This window comes from Anopheles maculipalpis, chromosome X (assembly GCF_943734695.1).
Source record: "Anopheles maculipalpis chromosome X, idAnoMacuDA_375_x, whole genome shotgun sequence".
Taxonomy (NCBI): Eukaryota; Metazoa; Arthropoda; class Insecta; order Diptera; family Culicidae; genus Anopheles; species Anopheles maculipalpis.
Window position 1 is genome coordinate 9,667,760 of NC_064870.1, and position 20,837 is coordinate 9,688,596.

General features: G+C 42.0%; 4 protein-coding genes across 6 annotated transcripts in view; 3 read left to right on the forward strand and 1 right to left on the reverse strand.

Moving 5' to 3' along the window:
* Positions 1-20,837, forward strand: part of LOC126561545 (probable 60S ribosomal protein L37-A) — a 450,882-nt gene that overhangs the window by 296,008 nt on the left and 134,037 nt on the right. The gene's annotated exons all lie outside the window — the stretch shown is intronic.
* Positions 1-20,837, forward strand: part of LOC126558141 (aminoacylase-1A-like) — a 220,867-nt gene that overhangs the window by 175,925 nt on the left and 24,105 nt on the right. The gene's annotated exons all lie outside the window — the stretch shown is intronic.
* Positions 1-20,837, forward strand: part of LOC126561695 (cecropin-B) — a 328,190-nt gene that overhangs the window by 63,211 nt on the left and 244,142 nt on the right. The window lies entirely within an intron of this gene.
* LOC126560212 (protein gurken-like) overlaps positions 8,260-20,837 on the reverse strand; it is a 473,091-nt gene continuing 460,513 nt past the window's right edge. For both annotated transcript variants that reach the window (XM_050216300.1, XM_050216298.1), the window contains exons 2-3: positions 14,354-14,478; positions 8,260-8,908 (exon numbers count right to left, since the gene is read on the reverse strand). In XM_050216300.1, the coding sequence (XP_050072257.1) occupies positions 8,292-8,908; positions 14,354-14,423 (687 nt within the window). In that variant the 5' untranslated portion in view covers positions 14,424-14,478 and the 3' untranslated portion in view covers positions 8,260-8,291. The remainder of the gene's footprint in view (positions 8,909-14,353; positions 14,479-20,837) is intronic.

Consider the following 20,837-nt stretch of genomic DNA (forward strand, 5'->3'; position numbering starts at 1 on the left):
GGGGGATAGAAATTGGGAAGAGCGGGAAAAAGGGGGTTTGTTACAGAAAAAAAAAACACAATTTGTATCTTAATTTTTGGAACAATGCTTCAAAAGCGATTTGGATGATATTTAACAAACAAAAAAACAACTAACATGAATTAGGAATTTTGTAAACGCATGCAAAAACTCCAGCTGTGTCATACGACAAACCGCATGCACACTATCTAACGAGAAAAAAAAGAAGAAGTAGGACGAAACTAGTGATGGGTCAACACCAATTCGTGGCACTACCAGTGGCACTTGACCGATCACTAGACGAAAATATTGAAATTTGCTAAAACAGGGGAAGGATTTATTTAACCCTGAGACATATTATATAAATCTAGGACTTTAATTTGTAATAACATTCAACAACATCAGCAACGTATGACAAGCAACATGCACACACAGACACTACATATATCTGAAAAATAGGACGACACGTTTTGAAAAGCTCGGTAGATGAGGAGATTTGCTTAAGAGACACACAACAGATGGACTGTATGAACAGAATGAACTATTTTCTTTGATTGTTATTAATTTAAAAAAATGTATATATATATATATATATATATATATATATATATATATATATATATATATATATATATATATATATATATATATATATATATATATATAATCTTTGGTTGGTTTTATTGGATTTTTATAGGCAGGGCAGGGCAGGGTGACAAAAATAAACATCCACTCGTTCTCATCAGCAGCTAGAATGGGTTGCGTGGGCATGTGTTGTAGGGAATGAAATTATTTTTTGTTTTGCTGTTTGTTTCTTTTTAAGGCGTGCAATATATTGCAACCAACAACATGGTTGACAGTGGAGCATGGTAGTAGCAGTAGTGTGCATGTGGCGGCATTGGTTAAAACACCCGTTTAACCGGAATCTGTTATTATGTTACGAGCGCGCGCGCGCGTCTGTCCCCAGGCACAGGTTAGGTAGGAACGTTGTTTCTTTCTACTATAAGTATTCGAATCATTTACAAAATGGTGTAATGTTACACATGCGAGACGTGCGCTCGACTAAATGTTGGACGGTTTTTGATGGCGGAAGCGTATTACACTTACACGGACACTTTCAATCATTGCAAACAAATAAAAAACACACAAACACAATTGGATCGTATTATAGTTTTGGGGATGCAATCACCAAACACTGCATCCAGTCATTTAAAAATATGATGTAAAGTTGTATACAAATAACACATGAGAAAGACGTATATGACAGAACAGGGGGGAAGAAAGTGTGAGCCGTGAGAAGGAAGAAACGATGACGTGCGGAAGGGAACGAAATAGGCAATAATAAAGTTTGGAATTTCATTTGCAGAAAACTTTCGCTTTTTCTTATAAATGTTTCTGTTTGTTGATTTTCTTCGCTGTCGATGGTTAAGAAGCTTTGTGTTACTACAGAAAAAAAACGTATCTTGTACAATGCAACCTGGAGGATGGATTTCTTTTACCAACGAATTACACAGTCCAAAAAAAACCTGATCGATCCAGAAACTTCGCCGATGAAGGGGCCCAAAGGACTCGTCTGAAGGGCCGTAATCGTCATCCGTAACCTTATGCATATTTAGTGTTGAATAGTGAGCTCCAGAGCTACGCTCATGTGCACGACTAGTCCTTCCTCGAACTCTTCAACTATCTACTATGTAGCTATTGTAGAGCTAACCTCCTCCATTTCTGGCTCCTCTTTCTTAAGTTAACTTCATCTTCAGACGTGAGGATTTTTCCAGGTCCTGACGTTTTTAGCATTCCATTCGCGCGAGGTTCTTCCAGGTAAAAAGTTTCAGCCCTGGGAAAAGATGCTAAAGTCCTCATTCCGACATCCAGCCAGCCTGAATTAATATTTCTTACCACAAACAAGCAGTTAAGGTAATCTTTCTACAACACATCGGATAAGAAAGGGCATCTAAGCAGCGTTGAAAAAATGTATCTGTACATCCTCTTACCATTAGAAATCATCTGGTAATCCACGTGCTGCACCGCCGAAGTTTGGCTATCGCGTCGTGGGATTGAGAACCTTTATGAGCATGAACTTTTCGCGTAAATCAAAATGGCAAGATACACGTACTTGAGGTCAGGAGGCACCGACAACTTTCAGCAGAAGCCTCTCTACAGAAATCACATGCCTAGAGCATGGACTCTAAAACTTATAAACTTCTCGTTTTGGAGACGATTTTTGCGACGACTATTGTGAAGCGAAGAACACTCCCAGGGCTAATAGCCCCACTATACATACTTCACTCAAAAGAAAGAAAAAAAGACAAAACATTTAGAAGAAAGTGTATTTCTTTTTTTTCATTTTGTTTTCATTCTACATCTTATTCAATTTATTTTCCTCCTGTCTTTTTTTTTTGTATATCATTTAAATACTTTCCCAATATCGTTTGATTGTGTGAGTGGGTATTGTTAATTGTTGCTTTTTGTTTCCTATTCTTTTTGTTTAGTAAAAAGGCGATAGCCAAGGATGATCTTAGGTGGTAAAATAGAATCGTTCACCTGCTTTTAAATAAAACAAATGTGTGTGAGAGAGAGCGAGAGTGCGGGGGGAGGGAAAAACGAATCAATCGTGTAAATGTGTAAATGTCGTACATATCAGTCTTGCACACTCCAAGCACCGACAATGTGCTGTTTCGCAAGACGCGCTGGTCTGCGTCGTTGTTTGCTTTCTTGCCTTTGTGGTGGTTTTATTATATTCAAGTGATGAAAACAATTAATTGGGAGGATAGCTGAAAAGCTGATTATATGATGAGTTTTATGATAACAAAGATGGACGATAATAAAGCGGACGACTATCGCTATCGCTTGATTCAGGATGGAGTGAAATTAAAACAAACAAAAGCTTTTTGCTGTATTTTGCTATTTCTTTGCCTGCTATTTGGCGTGTCATCGGGGTGAAAAAAAAAGGTGGCTTAATGTGGCGTGGAAAGCCGACCCGCACGGTTTTAGCAATAGTAGTAGTAGCGTGGATGTATGAGTGAAAATAGAGAGAAAGTCGTATCATATATATTAGCAGTATTTTTTAAGATTAGCTTAAATTTGATAGGAACCAAATGTTGACAATATATGTGTGTGTGTTCTTTTTTTCTGATTTCGTCTTGTTTCTCGTATATGTGACGATGCTTGGCGTATTAAATTACATGTATATATATATATATATATATATATATATATATATATATATATATATATATATATATATATATATATATATATATATATAGAAAGGTGTGTATATTTCATAAAAAAATCATCATCTTTCCGTCCACAACGGAACACGCACGGAACATCAATCGAAAAAAAGGCACCAAGGCGCATCTCTCATCCCTATAAGCAGGGGGGTTTTCTTCTTCTTGTAATAAATAGTATCCCTGCTATATGTCTACTATAATGCGGGGGTTCGTCGCCTACGCGTCTCACTGTCTTTTGTTTTTTCCCGCGTTTTCCGAGGATTGTGTGTGTGTATGTATTTCAAGTCTACCTTTACAAATGCACATCTAGCGCATGTTAAATCCTATCAAATAAAACTGTGTCTTTTTTTCTTCGCAAAACGTACATCGGACGTTTTCCTTTTATTTGTTAACAATACAAATACATAAGGCGCGCTTGTTTTGTTTTTAAATCGTGTGAGATAATTGTTCTGCGTCGTCTCGGGCTTGTTGTTTTAGCGTTTGCTTTTAACAGGCGTAATTTAAAATTTCAGTTCTGTTTCTTTTTCTAAATTCGGAAGCTTTTTTTTTGTTGGAATCTCGTGTCACATTTCTTCACAATTTGCGTATCGTTTACAGAGCAAATGTATATAGGCTGTCGAATTGTTATATAATAGAAAACTTTCGTTTTCTTCGTCCAGTAAACAACTTGCTTCAAACACCGTCCAGCCGGGGGGTGACGTAGTGCGCAACGAATAAACATTTTTTTATAAAATAGCTCCTTAACTACAGGAGACCGTTTTAATAATGCCAGCATATAATAGTATTTATATAGATAATATAACTAATCTCCTTTTTTCTTATTCTCAGGGGGGTTCACACGCCGCTTTTGAATGTTCTTACGATTTTGGGGGTGTTTTTTTTTGTTTCTTCCTTCTTTTTCGTAAGTGCGCGCCCACACGTGTGTTGGGGTGTGGGCGCGTATAAAAGTATAAAAAAAGTATACAAAACAACAACAAATAAAGAAAATATCGAAAAGAATATGGAATTATCGCACATTATGGCATTTGATATACCTCCTAAAAAAAAGTCAACCTTTTGAGGTGTTTTTGCTTTTTTTTTTGCATTTTTGTAGTAAGTGCCGAAACAAAATCGTCTTTTCTTTTTAGCTATTTCATTACTTTGCCGTACTTGCTTTTCCTTTCGTTTTCAGTCAATTTTAGCCAAAACAAACTATTTTTTTTTATGAATTAGATACAACACAAATTTCACAACTTTCGCTCTCTCTCTCTCTTCTCTCTTGCCAGTCTTTCTTTTGTTTTTTTTTTGTTTCGTTCACCCGGTTTCGAAGACTCGTTTTGGTGCGCGATAATTCTTATAAAATGCGATTTGCGCCTGCTTCACCATCTCTACTGCTCGTGTAATGTATATCAAGTTACGATGTTTTGTTTCTTGAATTATTGTATGCCTTTTTCTATAGTTTGCTTCTCGCCGCCTTGTTTTGTTTGTATATATGTTTCTGTGTGAGTGTGTGAATAATACTGATGCTTGGAACATACATACAATAAGTCACTTTCTTGCACTTATGCATCATGCCCCCCTCCTTTCAACACTGCTGTTTCTCATCCTTTTTAACTTAAAGAAGTGTTTTTCCTTCCCTTCCACAATAAGAGTTATAGATGGAAAGCTAAAAAAAAGGAAAAACTTTAATTTCGCTGTCTCAATAGGGTAGGATTTTTTCCACGCCTTTCTTCCTCTTCTTAATACTGGATCAATTATGTTAATTTAAAAAAAAAAGTTCGTCCATCTAGTGCTGGTTTCCGCGTTGTCGATTTTAATGTACTCTAAATGTAATTTTGATCATTCATCGTCATATATGCAGTCTGGAATGGTTGTTTATTTGTTTGTTCTCGTGTGTAGTTCGCTAAATAATACACCCTTTAACACTGGACACTCTCTACCGGAGGTCGAAAGAAAATGCCAATTTTGAGCCAATTTTGATTTTTGTATAACAAAAGGAATTTTTTGATCTTGCTTCTGCTTCTCTTTTTTTTGCTACGCTCATTCGAAATCCTTTAACGCATTTTTTTTAGTCACATGTATGCGGGTTCGCCTTGAACATATAACCTTAATGGAACGTTATGCGTATGGGGATTTTCCCATTTTTACGGCAAAAGGCCAACGGCACATTTACCCTAAATGAGAGCACACAACACCGGGCAAAAGTACTAAAACGTACTTTGAGCAATGGAAAGCGTGACAGAATAATCGACTCCACAGTCACCGGAATTATAAACGTCCGCACACACATACAGGTATTAAAACGAAACGGAATTTGCTTTTTTCTTATCCTTTTTTTTCCTCACAATAAACACAACTTCTCTCCCACCGTTAGAGAGACCGTTAAGAACACAGAGACGCATGTGTAATGCAATGTAACAGCATGAGCATAACTCGTTTTAAAAACTAGAATCGTAAACAGTAGCAAGCGTTTTGACAAAATAAAAAGAACCCCCCCCCCCCCCCTCCCTCTTGCCTCACCTCCTACCGCCCAACAATAAAACAAAATCCTACTACCTGTGGAACTATCCATTCGCACATTGAAGACATGAAGTAGCACCCTGGTTTCTTGTGTATATTTGTGTGTTGTATCTGTTTGTATGCTCTAAACGGAGTATTCGTTTTTTATATTTTAATGTTTTTTTTGTCAGTATGTCAATATTACTTGTAAAAGAGGCACTGTTGTAAAGGGGTTTATTGTATTGTAGGCACTCGTTATGGTTGCTTGGTTACAAACGTATGTGTGTGTGCGTCGAATGTATGGCTGTATTTTTTTGATCATTTAACCGTTCCTTCACAATCTAGCAAATATTATATAATATTTTCAACGGACGTTGAAATCTATAACGACTTTAGCCAGTTCTGCTAATAATACCAAAAAGTATAGGCGACAGCGGCGCCGGTCTTCAAACGGCTGGACCGGGGTCCCCCAGTAGTGAGGTATGACTAACCAACTAGCCATTTCGATGGCCGGCGTGACCTTACAGGTCGTTAAGCCAAGAAAAAGAACACTATTCAATCATTTTTTTTAAAATTCAAACAATTCAAATTCTCTATAGTTTTGGACATCTCTTCTTTACATTTTTTCAACTCCAGGATCGGTAAGGTATGTTAATAAAAGAGTTAAATGTTATTGGGTCGAAAAAGTTTCAAACTTATTGTTGACATGACATTCGTCTTATCTTACTGGCGACCATTTATATTTCCAGGCTAAAATGCATCGAAGCTTTTGCACAGCAATTCTTCCACAATCATTTCAAATTTATCATGCTTTCAGCAACTATTCTGCCAGATTGACGCATCAAGTTTCAAACGGTTGCAGGTTGTGTTCATATATTTCGGTTAAACTGCTTATGACACTGCTCGACTGTTTAATGCCGGCCTAAAATTTTCTAACTTTCTGGCTAAAGTCATCCTAGATCCCATGATTCAGAATTGAAGGCTTTTGCCTAAAAAAAACCACAGAATATTGAATTGAACTTTCACATTAACAATGACTTTGTATCTCAAAATTAGTTGTTTGTCTTCTTTTGAGTTTACTTTTGTATTACTTGTACTCAAAGTAATAAAGCACAATGCTACAATGATTCAGTGTGATTCCTTTTTTATGATAATTTGCCACTATTCCTTACTAAATATGACGTACATACACACACACACACGTCCAACCGGCATCTTTTCTTTTTCCACATCTCCCTTCAATTTTTCAGTCAGAATTGGTTTCTTCACCGAAATGTTTGTGTTTTTAAGTTGAATTTTTGTATTTTGCGTGTCGAAAACATCGAGCACAGCGATTTTAGCAGCACGATTTTACATTTTGCATCATATTACAACCACCATTATTGATGTAGGCGTGTGTGAGTGGGTACAGATTTGTCATAGATGTGTGGTGTGCTGCTGCTATTGTCATTTGTCTCTGTGTTACGCATTCCGTCTGGTTCCCTTATTTATGAATATTAATTATTGCCTACCTTAAACATAAGCTCCTCTCCGCTCAAAAAAAAAAATACGTTCGTATTTTACAATTCGCATTGCCCTTATACACACACCCCCCCCCCCTCTCTCACATCCTCCATAAACCCTCCGCCCCTTTTCGCCTCCCCCACAAATGGTACCCTGGGGGGGGTAAACATGCGTTATTTACACTAGGAGAGCTTAGTATAAAAAAAAGTGTTTGTGTGTGTTTCTGTGGGGGTGTGTATGTACAAGCAATGTTAAACCTATATCAGATCCTGTTTTTGCGCTCTCTATTTCGCACTATTTCTGTTCTGTGTTTTACTGCCATTTTTTTTATAAGTATATATTCTTTAAGACTGGATCCTACCGTCGAGCTCCTTTAACGTTAATTAAACGTATTCTTCCTTTTTTTGTTATGTTCACAGCTGCGTTGCGCTTATTGTTGTGTGGCGCAGATAGTTAGAAAAAAGCACTAATTAAGGGTACATTTTTTTTTAATTGAAAACTGTTACACGTGTACGTTAAGTGTAACCCTCGCTTTTTGTGCACGATATTCACAAGCCTCCAGCTCTTCCTATCGCTTTTCTCTGTTACGATATATTTGTTTGTTAAAAAAAGGCAAAAAAAAAAAGATCAACTTAAGTGTATTCGAATCTAGGACATTCGAACTGTTCTATGCTGTGTTTCGATCGTGCAGTGTAGAACCCACCACCTACGCCTCCAAATTATTGGGACGTGTTTCTCTCTCTCGTTCTCTCTTTTTCTTTCATTCTCTCTCTCTCACACACACACACTCACACTCAAACGGTTAGTGAGTCCTGCACCGGCACGATCTAGCCTATCAGACACGCGCAAACATTACCAGTGTTTGGCCGGGGATTGGTCTGAAGCGTTTCCGAGATTCGGACGTGTTGGTAATTATACTTGTTGGGGTAGGATGGGACATACCAATTACGGGGTTTGGCTCCACTATTGACGCTGGTCAGAACCGAGCCCAGGCGGCGGTGTCGGGCACCGGTGTGGGGGCCCGCTACCGTCGCTCCGGACCACTGCCGCCGACGTTTCCGTCGGCGACGTTATCGTTCGCTAGCGGCAATGGTTGAGCCAGTGCAGATAGTAGAACACAGCCAGCACTACCATCATGGCAAGAAATGCCCCGTAATACATGCTCGCCGTTTCGATGTGAATCTTCGGCTTGCGCATGCTCAGGTAGGTCCCATCCAGGTACTTTGACTCACATCGTTCTCCCATGAAACCGTCCGCACACTCGCACGTAGGCATGGTCGAGTTGGCGATCGTGAAGTTGTAACACTTGCCACCGTTCAGGCAGTAATTTTCCTCGAACAGCTGCGAACACTTGCCCATCCGCATCAGCAGCTGGTCCTTCGCGTTGCCGACGCGCACGCCACTACCGCCAGGCGCCGGGTCGTCCCTGCCGCCGCCGTTCGCTTTGTTTGCCGGGTTGCCGGTGCTGGTGCTGCTGATACCACGGCCGGGACCGCCAGCGTCCGTGTTGCCGCCACTGCCGCCCGTAGGGCGCGAGTCCATCCCCGTCGAAACTGTGTCGGGCGGTTCCCGGTTCGACGACGAGGTCGCATCCGGACGGATCACCGTAAAGGTGGTGGTGGCGGACGTCATCACACCGCGAAAGTGTGGCACTGGCCTAGGTCTTGATTTTGGCATCGATCTGCTAGAACAGCAGTCTGCAGGGGAAGATGGAAAGAGAGAGAGTGTGTGTTTTAGTGTAAGATTGTACAAAGGGATATTTAATAGATTTTCGTATGTTGCAGCAACATTGGTTCAGCACCAGAATCCTCATTTTTCCTAGCTAAGTGCATTGAGACTACTTTCGAACGAACGAGTCCAGCTTCGAGGATGCGCCGAAAAGTGGCCGAAATCCAGGTCCTGTCGATCAACAGTTGGACCGGAAAATAGCAAAAGCGTTCAAGCAAAAGAAAGGAAAGTTCTTTTAGGTTTAGTTCTAAAAAGGTTTTATTTTTTGTCTATTTTTTTTAACCGTCGGGGGCACCCTTTATTAGAGAAGGAGGGGGGGGGGGGGAGGGGGTTTGAAAACAAGTTAGCTAACTCAGGATAAAAGAAGGACCCTTTGCTATGGTGGAAAAATGTAGGCTGAAACCTCTGGTGTTTTCAGAGACAAAATAAGATAAATGCTGACCGAAGAAGCGAAATCGATTGGGATGACGCAAGGTAAAGCGAATAGTCTTTGTACAATATAATTATGAAGTCAACAGATGATTTAAAAAACAGTACGAAGAAACATGAAACTGTGGAGTAGATGTTGATAATGATGCAATAATAGAATTCAAATAAACAAACAGAAACAAATACGTTTTTGGTTGCGAGAATGCGGAGGCGCCACAGGAATTAATCCAGAGTCGATAACGACTTCGATTTCGGTTTTCAATCCGAGGATAAATCCTCAGTAGACTCCGAAGTAATCCGGAATAACCTTCAGTTGAATCCGCAGTGCATTCCGGACTTGAATCCTAGTCTAGTCTATAATCGAGATAGCTTTATTGTCATGGTTTCACGAAACGAGCTGAAATTCTCTTCCTGTGCGTAACGACCTACCCTTTCACCTAATTCAATTGAGCTTACTCAGCATAATTGCCTGAAAGAGTTTATATAAAGTTTATCATTAGCCTCGAAATAGGCGTCTCTGTCAGCGATGACTTCATCAATTTCTTTCCAATCCTTTTTTGGTTCTCAATTGCTTTCCAACTAGCATCGCGTCCAAAAACGACCTTTGATGCCGTTAAAGTTCTAATTGCACATGATCCGTCATGTGACATACTGCGAGATAGAGACATCTTTGGGCATTTTTTCCACCAGCATAAACACTATTTTGCGCCAACACCTGGCCGATAAAAAGGTGTGTTGTCGTTGGATCCCGCACAAGTTTGGCAATCGCTCAAAAAAAAGGCTCGTGTCGATCACGGTGCTTCGAAAGATGCTTATAAGATCGTCACAGGTAACGAATCATGGATCTATGCGTATGAGCCCGAAACATAGCAACAATCGACCGTGTGGGTCTTCAACCTGGAGCTAAATCCAACGAAAGTTATCCGTGGAAAAAGCACTTCGAAGCAAATGGTTAACAAAAATGTCGAATTGATGGGCCATCTTTAAGGTGGCCCTCACTTGGCACCCAATGACTTCTTTACATTCGCGCACATCAAGAAAAAAAAATGCGCGGTCAACTATTTTTGCCCCCAGAAGATGCTGCGGAAGCGTTCAAAAACCACGTTTTGGAGGTGTCTTAATCAGAGTGGCAAAAGTGCTTCGACAGTTGGTTTGAGCGCATGCAAACGTGTATTGAATCATGCTGGGGAACACTTTGAAAAAGGATAAAACAATTTTTGATGATAAATAATAGCATTTTCATTATTAGGCCAGAAATATAACATTTTCTGGCGAAACAAGCCCTTTCGGGCGACCACTGCATTTTACAATCGGCTGCGTCGCTACGGTCACTTTTAAACTCACAAAACTAATACTTAAAGAAGCCCCTTGTTTTTATTTTACGTTTGTCAGTATGTATGTTTTTGACAGTTCTGCCACATTTAAAGTCACAACATCAACCCGGCTAGGAGTGACAATTTGTTTTCGGAGCTGTGCGCCAAGTGTTTTAGTCCATGTGGACCAGGTCCAAATTTGTGGAGCAGCGCGCATGTATCAAATTTTATTTGCGCAATGAAATAAACGCTGCGGAAACGATTGCGGATGTTACAAAAAGCCTTCGGGGAATGGCCGTGAGAAGGTCGAAGACGAGTATCGTCCTGGCAGACCATCCACCTCCGACGTCGTCCACGTCGTCCAAATCAAAGATTTTTTGTTCTACAAGCGTCGGTTGATGATACGAGACCTATTGGAAAGTGTTGGGATTTCCAAAGCCTCGGTCAACACCATCCTGAAAGATGTTTTGGGATTGAAGCGGATAAAGTCTCGCCTGGTTCCGTCATTTTGAGGGAGTTTTTCGCAAACAACTGGCACCCATATTCTTCTGGTTGTGCGAACGGGGACACCATTTTGAACTAAAGGACATCCCAGCATCCGCGTTTTTCACCTGCTTCGAGGAGTGGGAGAAGAGGTTCAGAGACCTTCATTTCACCTCATAAAAAAACCATTTCAGAAAAAAAAACTCAAAGCCACTTTACTTTTCGGGCACAGTAGTAAGTTCCTTCGATATGGACAGGGTTTCACTGTCTCCATAAATGTTCCAATCCTTTTTTTCGGTCTTTTTCGTGCGTAGCGGCTGTGTCGCTACAGCTACGACTTTGAAACACACAAAATCAATACTTAATGTATGTAGGTACAGAGTCCCTGGGTAAGACTTATCAAAACCATTGTTTGGTTTTGAAAAGCGTTTTACCCACAAAAAAATTAATGCTTGATCAGCACACACAAATTTGACACTAACATGTTTCAGCATCGCTCTTCAGGTGAGGTTTGATCGATCTGATCAATAAAGAACCACCCTTCAGTGGTGGTTTCATTTATTTTAGAACGATATTGGGTTTAACCCAGCCAATTCCGCGTCGGTCAAACTATTATCGGGCAACGTAAATGCTTATTCTGGCGTCGTAAACTCTCATTTGGGCATCGTCCAGTCTATTCGGGCGCCGCCAAGCATTAAATCCGTCGTTGTAATGATTGAATTGGGCCACCTCTCAATTGTTTTTGATTTTCAAGCTGTCAAATCGGTGGCTCCGTTGTGTTTGATCCATAAAGCTCTACAAAAATGCGTTGGTTGTGTGATGTGTAACTAATTGTGTTTTATTTTCAAAATTTACTATTGCTTAGTTACCAACTGTGTTGTATTATTTGCATTTTTGCAGAGCTTTATGGAACAAACACAACGCAGCCATCGATTTTTTTTTTCACGTTACGTAGCCCGGTAATAGTTTGACTGATGCCGAATTGGTTAGGAAAACCCTGTAAAGTAATGATCGTTTTAACATTTTCAATTTTAAATTAATAAAATTGCTTCGGAGAACTGTCTGATTTTTCTTCTTCATAAAATGCTCATAAAATCCGTTGTTGCGCAGAAAATTGACTATCAAAATGTGATGTTGTGAGCGGCAGGAAATTGCACACGATGCAGCAGCATGCCCGATACAATCGACCGTGTAAAACGTTTTCTAATAAATCAAATCTACCTTCAGCTATATTGCTCGATTAAATGTACAGCTCGCAACACGCACCCTAGTCTTGCCTATTTTCTCACGATTTCTTTCGCCTCCGCGTTTATGCAGTTTGTCATGAAATCCAAGCAGCCAGACGGAGAAGATTGAAAACTCCCACCCAAAACAACAAAAAAAAAAAGAACTAATACGTTTTCGGTTGTGGCGCGTGTGATAAAGTGAACAGTGAAGGTTGTGCACAGATCCCAAATGGATTGTTGCTGCTGCTGCCATCGCTAATTATGTTGATTGCCGTCGATGCCGAATTGTTGGGTTAGTTTTTGGCGCACAACCACTACTACGGGCCAGTATCTGTAGTTTTTTTTTTGGCGACTTTTTCCTTCTTGCAGACAATTTCTTCTTTTACCTTCCGAAAAATTTATTCAGACGAACAATCTTTCCAAATAACAAAAAAAAAAACAATTGTCCACAGATGATGGCGGGATAATTAGTCTTCCCTCTGCTTTAGTAGGCCCAAAACCAAAAATGCGCCACACCAACGACAAACAATTTGGTTGTGAAAAAAAACCCATTGTTCACACACAAAATGAAGCTAAGAAAAGAAAAGAAACGCAATTCGAACCTAGCAACACAACATCCAAATAACGCGCTCTCGTTGTAACCGATTTCTTCCAATTAAAAGCTTGCTCCATCACTAATAGAGGTACTATAGGTGTACCCTAATATATTTGGGATTATCCCCTTCCCATCTTGTAACAGTGACATTATACATGCTGCATTCACAGATCTCTCCCCTCTCGAGAAAAAAAAACACCCTCTATTGCCCTATTGCCATGCTGCTGCTCCACAAAACTAACCAACTCGAGAGGAATGGTAGCAGCAGATAAAATGCAACAGCGCTTCCTATTCTTCCGTACTTTCTATCGTTAATTAATCTGCAAGATCAATGGAACAAAAAAAAAAACTACGGACGGGAAACCAAAAGGCAAGCCTGTGTGATGGGTGGTTCAGCCGACCGTTACAAACGTTTGCTCCATCGAATGGTAGTGTTGTCGGGGAAGAAGCCAAAAAGCGCTTCTTAATACTGCAGCAGTTCTCCCCATCCACCCCGGGGGCTTCGTGGTCCTCAATTTTAACCGATCTTAAAATTTATATTTTTACCTTTAATAGGCAAAAATAAATAATTAAAAAAATAATAACCATAACAGGGTTTTCCGAGCAGAGCTAGACAAGTGCGATGCATTTCTAGACAACGCTCAAGATGAAGTGGACAACCGTCACCGTTTCTCGACAGAGGTCAAGTAGCACTGGACAGTCATATTTGAAACAGTTTGAAGCGTTTCGGAAACGCTTGGCAAATTGTAAAACCTAAAAAAAATAAGTGCTAAAATACACGTTTTTTCAATTTCCAACTCTAAATAATTCCCAAACGTACGAATACAAACAGAATGCATGGTTTTCTTTTAAAATGTGAGGTAGAAATAAAACATTTGCAACACCTGTTGAAAATGTTATCTTTTGAAGATGACAGAAGACGTTTCTGTTCATAATCACTGAATCGAGTTGTTGTAGCTGTTGTCTTGGATATTTTACAGAATCAGATATATTAAATCAGACCTTTGAAACATAAACAGTACATGTCAAAGTACGTCAAAGTAAGTCAAATTAATGTTATTGTTGAATGCATGTTATGCATGTAAATTACAAAAAAATGTGTATTTCAACGGTTATTTTTCAAATATTTGCCAAGCGTTTCCGCAACGCATTAAACCGTTTCATCAACCATTTCAAATATGACATTCCAGTGCTACTTGACGATTGCCCATTTCAATCTAGCGTTTGTCCAGTTCAACCTACCCGCTGTCCAGTTTATTTTGAGCGTTGTCTAGAAATGCCTTGCACTTTTCTGGTTCTACTGAGAAAACCCTGTAATTAGCAATCGAATAGCGCACAACGTGCGCCGCACGCGCATTTGACACTTACCTGTGTGAACCACAACTGATGACAGCATTATTAGTAGTATAGCACAAAATTTTACTGCACTTGATTTCATTGCTCCCAAGTGTGTTGGTGCCGCGGATGTATCATGCACGGGAGACCGGTCCCTCCTCTTTCCTCCTCTCAAGCTCTCCCTCTATCTCTCTGCTGCTTCTCACACCGTCCGTCCGACGTGGCTAGGAGGTTGAAAGTTCCAATGCGTCGCGATACCTGGAAGAAAGGAAAAAGGGGGGGGGAAGTATTAGCTGACGGAATTGAATTTCATACCAGGCCAACACACACGTGTGTGGGGTGGATTTTATGGCGGAAGCTAATCGGCTAAATGGAGAATTCTAATTGGCGCCGTGGGTATGCAAATCCTCCTGCACATGACCCGGGAACACACACACACACACACACACACACACACACACACACACACACACACACACACACACACACACACACACACACACACACACACACACACACACACACACACACACACACACACACTCAATTTTTATTGCACAATTGCGCCACACACAACAAATCTTGCTGCAGGATCTTGCTTTCTTGGGTAAGTTTTATGCATTTGAAAGATTTAAAATTAAATCCAATAAAATCGTGTCCAATAAATGGGAAGATTTATCGTGCGCTTAAAGGTTGGGTGCAAGAATTTTATCGCCAACAGTAAAAATATGGATTTCAAGTACATTAAAATGGCACAAAGGATTGGTGCGCTACGAGACGAATGACGCTGACTCAAAGGATTTGATCCGCTTGAATTGCCGGATCTCTCTCTCTCTCTCTCCCTGGTGGCAGGGGTCTTCCGTTTTTATGGCTTTTTTGGCATTTTGAGCAGGGAGCCCCCGCAGAAGGAATGCAGTTGGTGAACTTTGCGCAGCTTTAGCTTTGGCGCGCACGTACAGAAAGTGCATTCGACTGCACACCCAAACTCGCAAAACGGTTTTGTGCAATAATTTTTTGCCATTCAGCCCTCCACACAGCGCAGTAATTATTGTTAAAACTTTAGCACCTTTGTGGACCACGCATATAATGAGATGTTTCGCAATTTTTACTTCTCCCGCTCGCTTTTGCTTGTAACGCTGGGCTCAGTAAAAATTATCATAGCGCGATGAGTTTAATTTGCCTGGTCTGCTTTATCTGCTGTCTGTCCTCTGTGGCTCGTAACCGTTCAAAATCCCTTACAGATGTCGGCTGGAAAGCATCCAATTCTGTTACCCTTAGCTCAACACCATCATAAATCCGCTTTGGGAACGGCGGTGGTTGATGTTGCACAGACGTTGTAAAAATTAAATTAATACTATCCATCTCCGGAGCGAAAGGAAAAGGAGGGTTGAGGGCATAACTACCCCCCCCCCCCCCCCCTTCCTCCTTCTTCCAGAGCGTTGGTGGTTCAATGTTCGGGTCAGAACAGTACACTGCACTGCACTGTTGTCCATTGTGTGGCAAAGCCAAAAACCCCTCCTTCCCTTGAACCCCCCCCCCCCCCCCCCCTTATGAGTCGTAAATCTTTGGAAAGTAATATTCTACCGGAGCGCATCATAAAAATGGTCATTCTTCGAACACCGCGCGTGCGCGCATTCTGCGCAGTCCGATTTGCAATTATTCTCCCGGGCCCGAGTGCGTTTCGGGAAAAGTTTAACGATTTGCAATCAACGGTTTCGCGGCGCAACGGCGCATATTCCTGCGCCAAAGGTGCAATAAAACTCGATCTGACCCCCGGAAGCCGGCACACACCGGCATTTGAACATGCTGGGACGGTGGGCGAAAAAGAAAATGGGTGTGTGTTTTCAGTTGCTTTGCAAACACCGTGTTCGATTTATTATTATTCAAAAAACCCGAAAAATAAAAAAACACAGTTAAGTTAATCACGAAGTTGTTGCTGTTTAAAAGCCGAACGTCCTTCTAATTAAAACAACGCGCCCGGGGTTTGGGCTAGGGGTCTCGCAGATTGTCATTATCTCGGCTAAAAGATATGAACGCTTTTGTTTTAATGTCTTGGAAAGTACGTTAAAAATTGCTTCGACCCAAACTTTTGCTATAATTTTGTTTTTTAATGTCTTTCAAGGCTTCCCTCCTTTTTCGCGCAGCTGCTGGATATCATCGACGACATCGGTCTGGACATTAAGAAACCAGCGAATCCTTGCCAAATTCAACTAAAGCATAAAATCGTTGGACGTATTTTGCGCAATTACATGTACCATGCGGACGATGTGTCGGTCTACGAAGAAGAAGAATTGCCAGCTTGTTTATGTTCCCCTCAGGAAAACTGCAAGAATAAAACTTTAATGCCCTTTTGGTGCAGTCGTTTTAATGATAGTGGGGCGCCAGCTATCCAATCTAATTCGCGAGACTGTCGCGCCAAGTTCCAGCAGTAAATCTGACAATGCTTTTGGGGATAAATCAAAAATCGAAGTTACTCGACTAGACAAGAAAATCTTGCCGAGGTGATTAATATAGATTTTTGCAAAGGATACCAAGTCCAAGGTACCGAATTATAGGGATCTGCTCTGCTGAAGATGATGTGCTTGATGATGAGAATTCAAAATGACGTAGAATCTTTATCGTCTAACCCTTTTTGGGCGATTCTCGATCCATCTTATCGGAGGCAAATCACACAAAAATTTAGTGTGGGGAATATTGAATCCCTTTACTTGACATTTTCATCGACTTCCGGGGCACGATTTTCACCCGATCTCTTCAATTTCTTGGCTTCGCGGATGACATCGACATCATCGGACGGACAACGCGAGGCCAATAGAATTGGATTGAGGATCAATGCGAACAAGACATAACACCTGCTTGCCGGATGCTACCTGTTGATCTCGAGAAGGTAGAGGAGTTCTGCTACCTTGGTACGATCGTAGCTTCGGACAACAACACAACCAGCGAAATCCGAAGGTGCATTGTACAGGGGAATCGTGCCTACTAAGGACTCCACAAACTCATGGAATCCAGCTATTCAAAGCCGGAAGGATACGTTGGCTGGGGCACATGATGAGGACTCAGCTCTCCCCTCCAAGAAGGTGCTCGTTATTCACGAGGAGTAGAGGAGCATAGCAAGCTCATTGGCTGGATCAAGTGGAGTCGAAACCTGTCGGAGATCGGATGCAGCCCTTAGACCGAGTCCGAGTGCTCAATCCTGAGCAGGCCAACAAAATGAAGAAGAAGAAACTTCGATGATGATAATGAGTCAGCAAAGTTCCAACCCAGTTCTAATTTTTTGAGTCTTACTCGAATTGTAATCGAGTTGAGCCTGACAATTTTGATCCAATCTGACAAGAATCTACCAACACTGCTAGACATATTGATACCTAGCAGTTCAGTGGCCATAAGTCCTCACTACAGAGTCCTGATGGGATCTAACCTGATGGGAACTTCTTCATGATGTAGTCTAGCACCGACTTTTCGCCTGATGTGTGAACAGGGGCGGCTCGACAACAGTAGACACGGAGTTCAAATCCAATCCGGATCCAACTAAGTGATATCTGCGAGTCTAGTAACTCATTCGATAGCCGGTGTGACCTAGAAGGTCGTTAAGCCAAGCAGAGAGAGAGAGAGAAAGAGAGATTAACATCACACATACAATTGTCTCTCGAGTTTGAGCTTAACCGTTCCCAAACTACCAATGCTGACAACTGTCGTCTAATGTCTAACTAAAGTAGGATCCAATCCGCAAAGGGTCCAATTCTGTCAAATGATTGAATCTTTGAATATAGCAACACAGCTAATTAATACTAGATACCACGTAATTGAAAAGCCACAAGTCCTCACTACGGAGTCCTGATGAGATTTAATTTAGGGTCCCTCTCTCCATGATGAAAACTGGCAACGATTTTCACCTGATGTATTAACATCTTGTCCACTCTTGCCTTCCGAGTGTGAGCTTAATCATTCCTAAACTCCTCACAACTGTTATCAGATGTCTACTAAACTAAAGTAGGATCTAATCCGATAGGATTCTGTCCAAGGGTTGCATCTCCAAATCGTCCAACACTGCTAGACTTAGTACCTAAGTACAGGATATTACGTAATTGAATAGCCACAGTTCCTCACTGCAGAGTCCTGATGAGGTCCTGATGCCCACTGTTCCCTCCCGAGTGTGAGCTTAATCGTCCTTAAACTACCAATGTTCCGGGGATTATGCTCACAATCATACCTCACATCTGATGTCTAACTAAAGCAGGATCTAATCCCAATAGGATTCTGTCCATGAGTTGCATGGGTTGTCCTGCTAGACTTAGTACCTTAGTAATGGATATCAAGTAATTGAATAGCCACAAGTCCTTACTACGGAGTCCTGATGGGATTTTAATGAAGTTTGATGTGTAACTATAGGCCTCATCTTACCTTCAAAAAAAAAAGGAAAACCGACGAGTTGCTGATCGATGTAGGTAGTTAGTTGGTGGTTGGTGTTGATGTTGCGCACTCCTCTAACACAACAGCACAAAGGCGACACACACGCGCCACACCTGTTGATCGATGAAGCGCAGCAGAACTATTTGACCGATTGATATATTGGTTGATCGAGCAAATTGTGGGGGGGAGGGAAGGATGATGATCACAGGAAGATGTTCACCTACGCACACAACACAAGGCACACAGTGGCACACGCGATGTACGATCTCTTTGTAAAAGTGTCCTTTTTCGCCCTTACCGGCACCGCTGGCTCAAAGGGATAAATGCACAAAGCTTCGGACGATCCGATGCTGCTGCCTCTGCAGTATTTGATTGAATGAGGTTGAATGGATGCAACAAGGCACCTGGATGGGTAGAACGCACCACAAAAACACACCACACAGACGCGCGCACACACGCAACAGGACACGCAGTGGGCGAATGCGCGTGTTCCGGGAGCAAAACCGGATCCGGTAGGATGATGTGTGTTGGGCGCCCGTTCTCTGCCGTCGTATCCCGCGTCACACCACCTGGCGCACAAAGCGCACACACGCACACACTTGCGCCACCACCCTCCCTTTTCTTTCGCCGTTTACGCGCACAAAATGACGCGGGTGCGCGCGCGCACACACACACACACACACACACACGAGATGGATTATTCTGAACACACACACACACAAACGCACACAAATGATTGGCGACAGGGATGCGTTTTGCTGGGAATTAAATGCCTCAACGCGCACGCACACTTTTTCACTTTGCCGGACACAACACAACAACAAAATTAGAATCCGCGAAATTCCTGCACCCGAAAATTTGATAACAATTTTTTTTTTTTTTGGGAATGCGAGTGTATTGGAAACAACAGTCTGTTTCCTGCAATATTTTTTTTTTTTTTTGCAACTAACTTTTAAGTGTCACTTTTTTTCGTTACTTATTGTAATCACACCTCACAGAACAACTCACACACAAACCGAAGAAGGGCTGTTGCTCCCCCCGTGGAGGGAGGGTGGTATCCCGGTAGAACCCGAAACCGCCCTTCGCAAAAGCTGCTTCGTTCTGTCTGCGCCTTTCGGACGGTTAATAAAAGCCCGTTTTTTTTTTATGGACGGAACGTTTCGCAACTGACAGCTGCCACTGCCATGGGGCCGGGGGTGTAGCGATGGCGTTGGTGGTGGTGATGCCAGACTGCTGCTGCAATCCCCGATGCAACGTACAGCGGACCGGTTCTGCAACCGATCGCACCGTTACGGCGTTGTCCCTGCGTCCAGCGATGCTGCTGCTGCTGCTGCTCTCCGCTGTTGCGCCGTTGCTCCGTCGTCTCGTGGTGTTGGTGGTGGCAATAATGGTAGTTATGATCGTACAAAACGCTGCTCGTAAACCGTACCCGATGGTGGTGTATTTTCATCTTGTTTTTTCAGTGATTGGCTTTCGTTCTCCGGTTCCGTTTTTGCACCCGGGGTCTTTCGCTGGCGGTCGCTTTGCTGCCCTGTGCTGAAGATGTGAAGTGGGGATGGGGGGAGAGGTTTTTCTTTTTTAATTATTTTGCTTGTTCGCGAAAGTATAAGGCGCACTGCTTGCCTCTAAAACAATGTATGTACGCCAAATGTCCTCCACTAACTAAGGGTGCAGAATGCAAATATCTGCGTACAGCGCATTATTGTCCAAATCGTTTTTTTTTTCACCACAACTCTTGGTTTGGATGCACCTACGCACACACACACACACACGCACACGCACGCTAAGAAACTGTAGCGATTTATGTCTTTTCGTACGCTTGACGCACTGTCACTGCGATGGTGGTTGATGCTGCTTCCATCACGGCCAGAACGATGAGTGACTCACGCTCCGGCCGCGGCTGCATATTCGGACCGTGAGAACGCAAAACCCCGCTAGACGATTCCAGAGGGAAAGAGCCACACACAACAACACAACAACCAAAGCCCAAAACGGCAAAATCGGCGGCTGTATGCGCGTGTGTTGGGCGGAGAGGTCAAACAGAGCGGGTGCAGGCTCTCTCGCTCGCGCGCGCTCCCGCTTGTTGCTACTTTCCAGTTCCGTT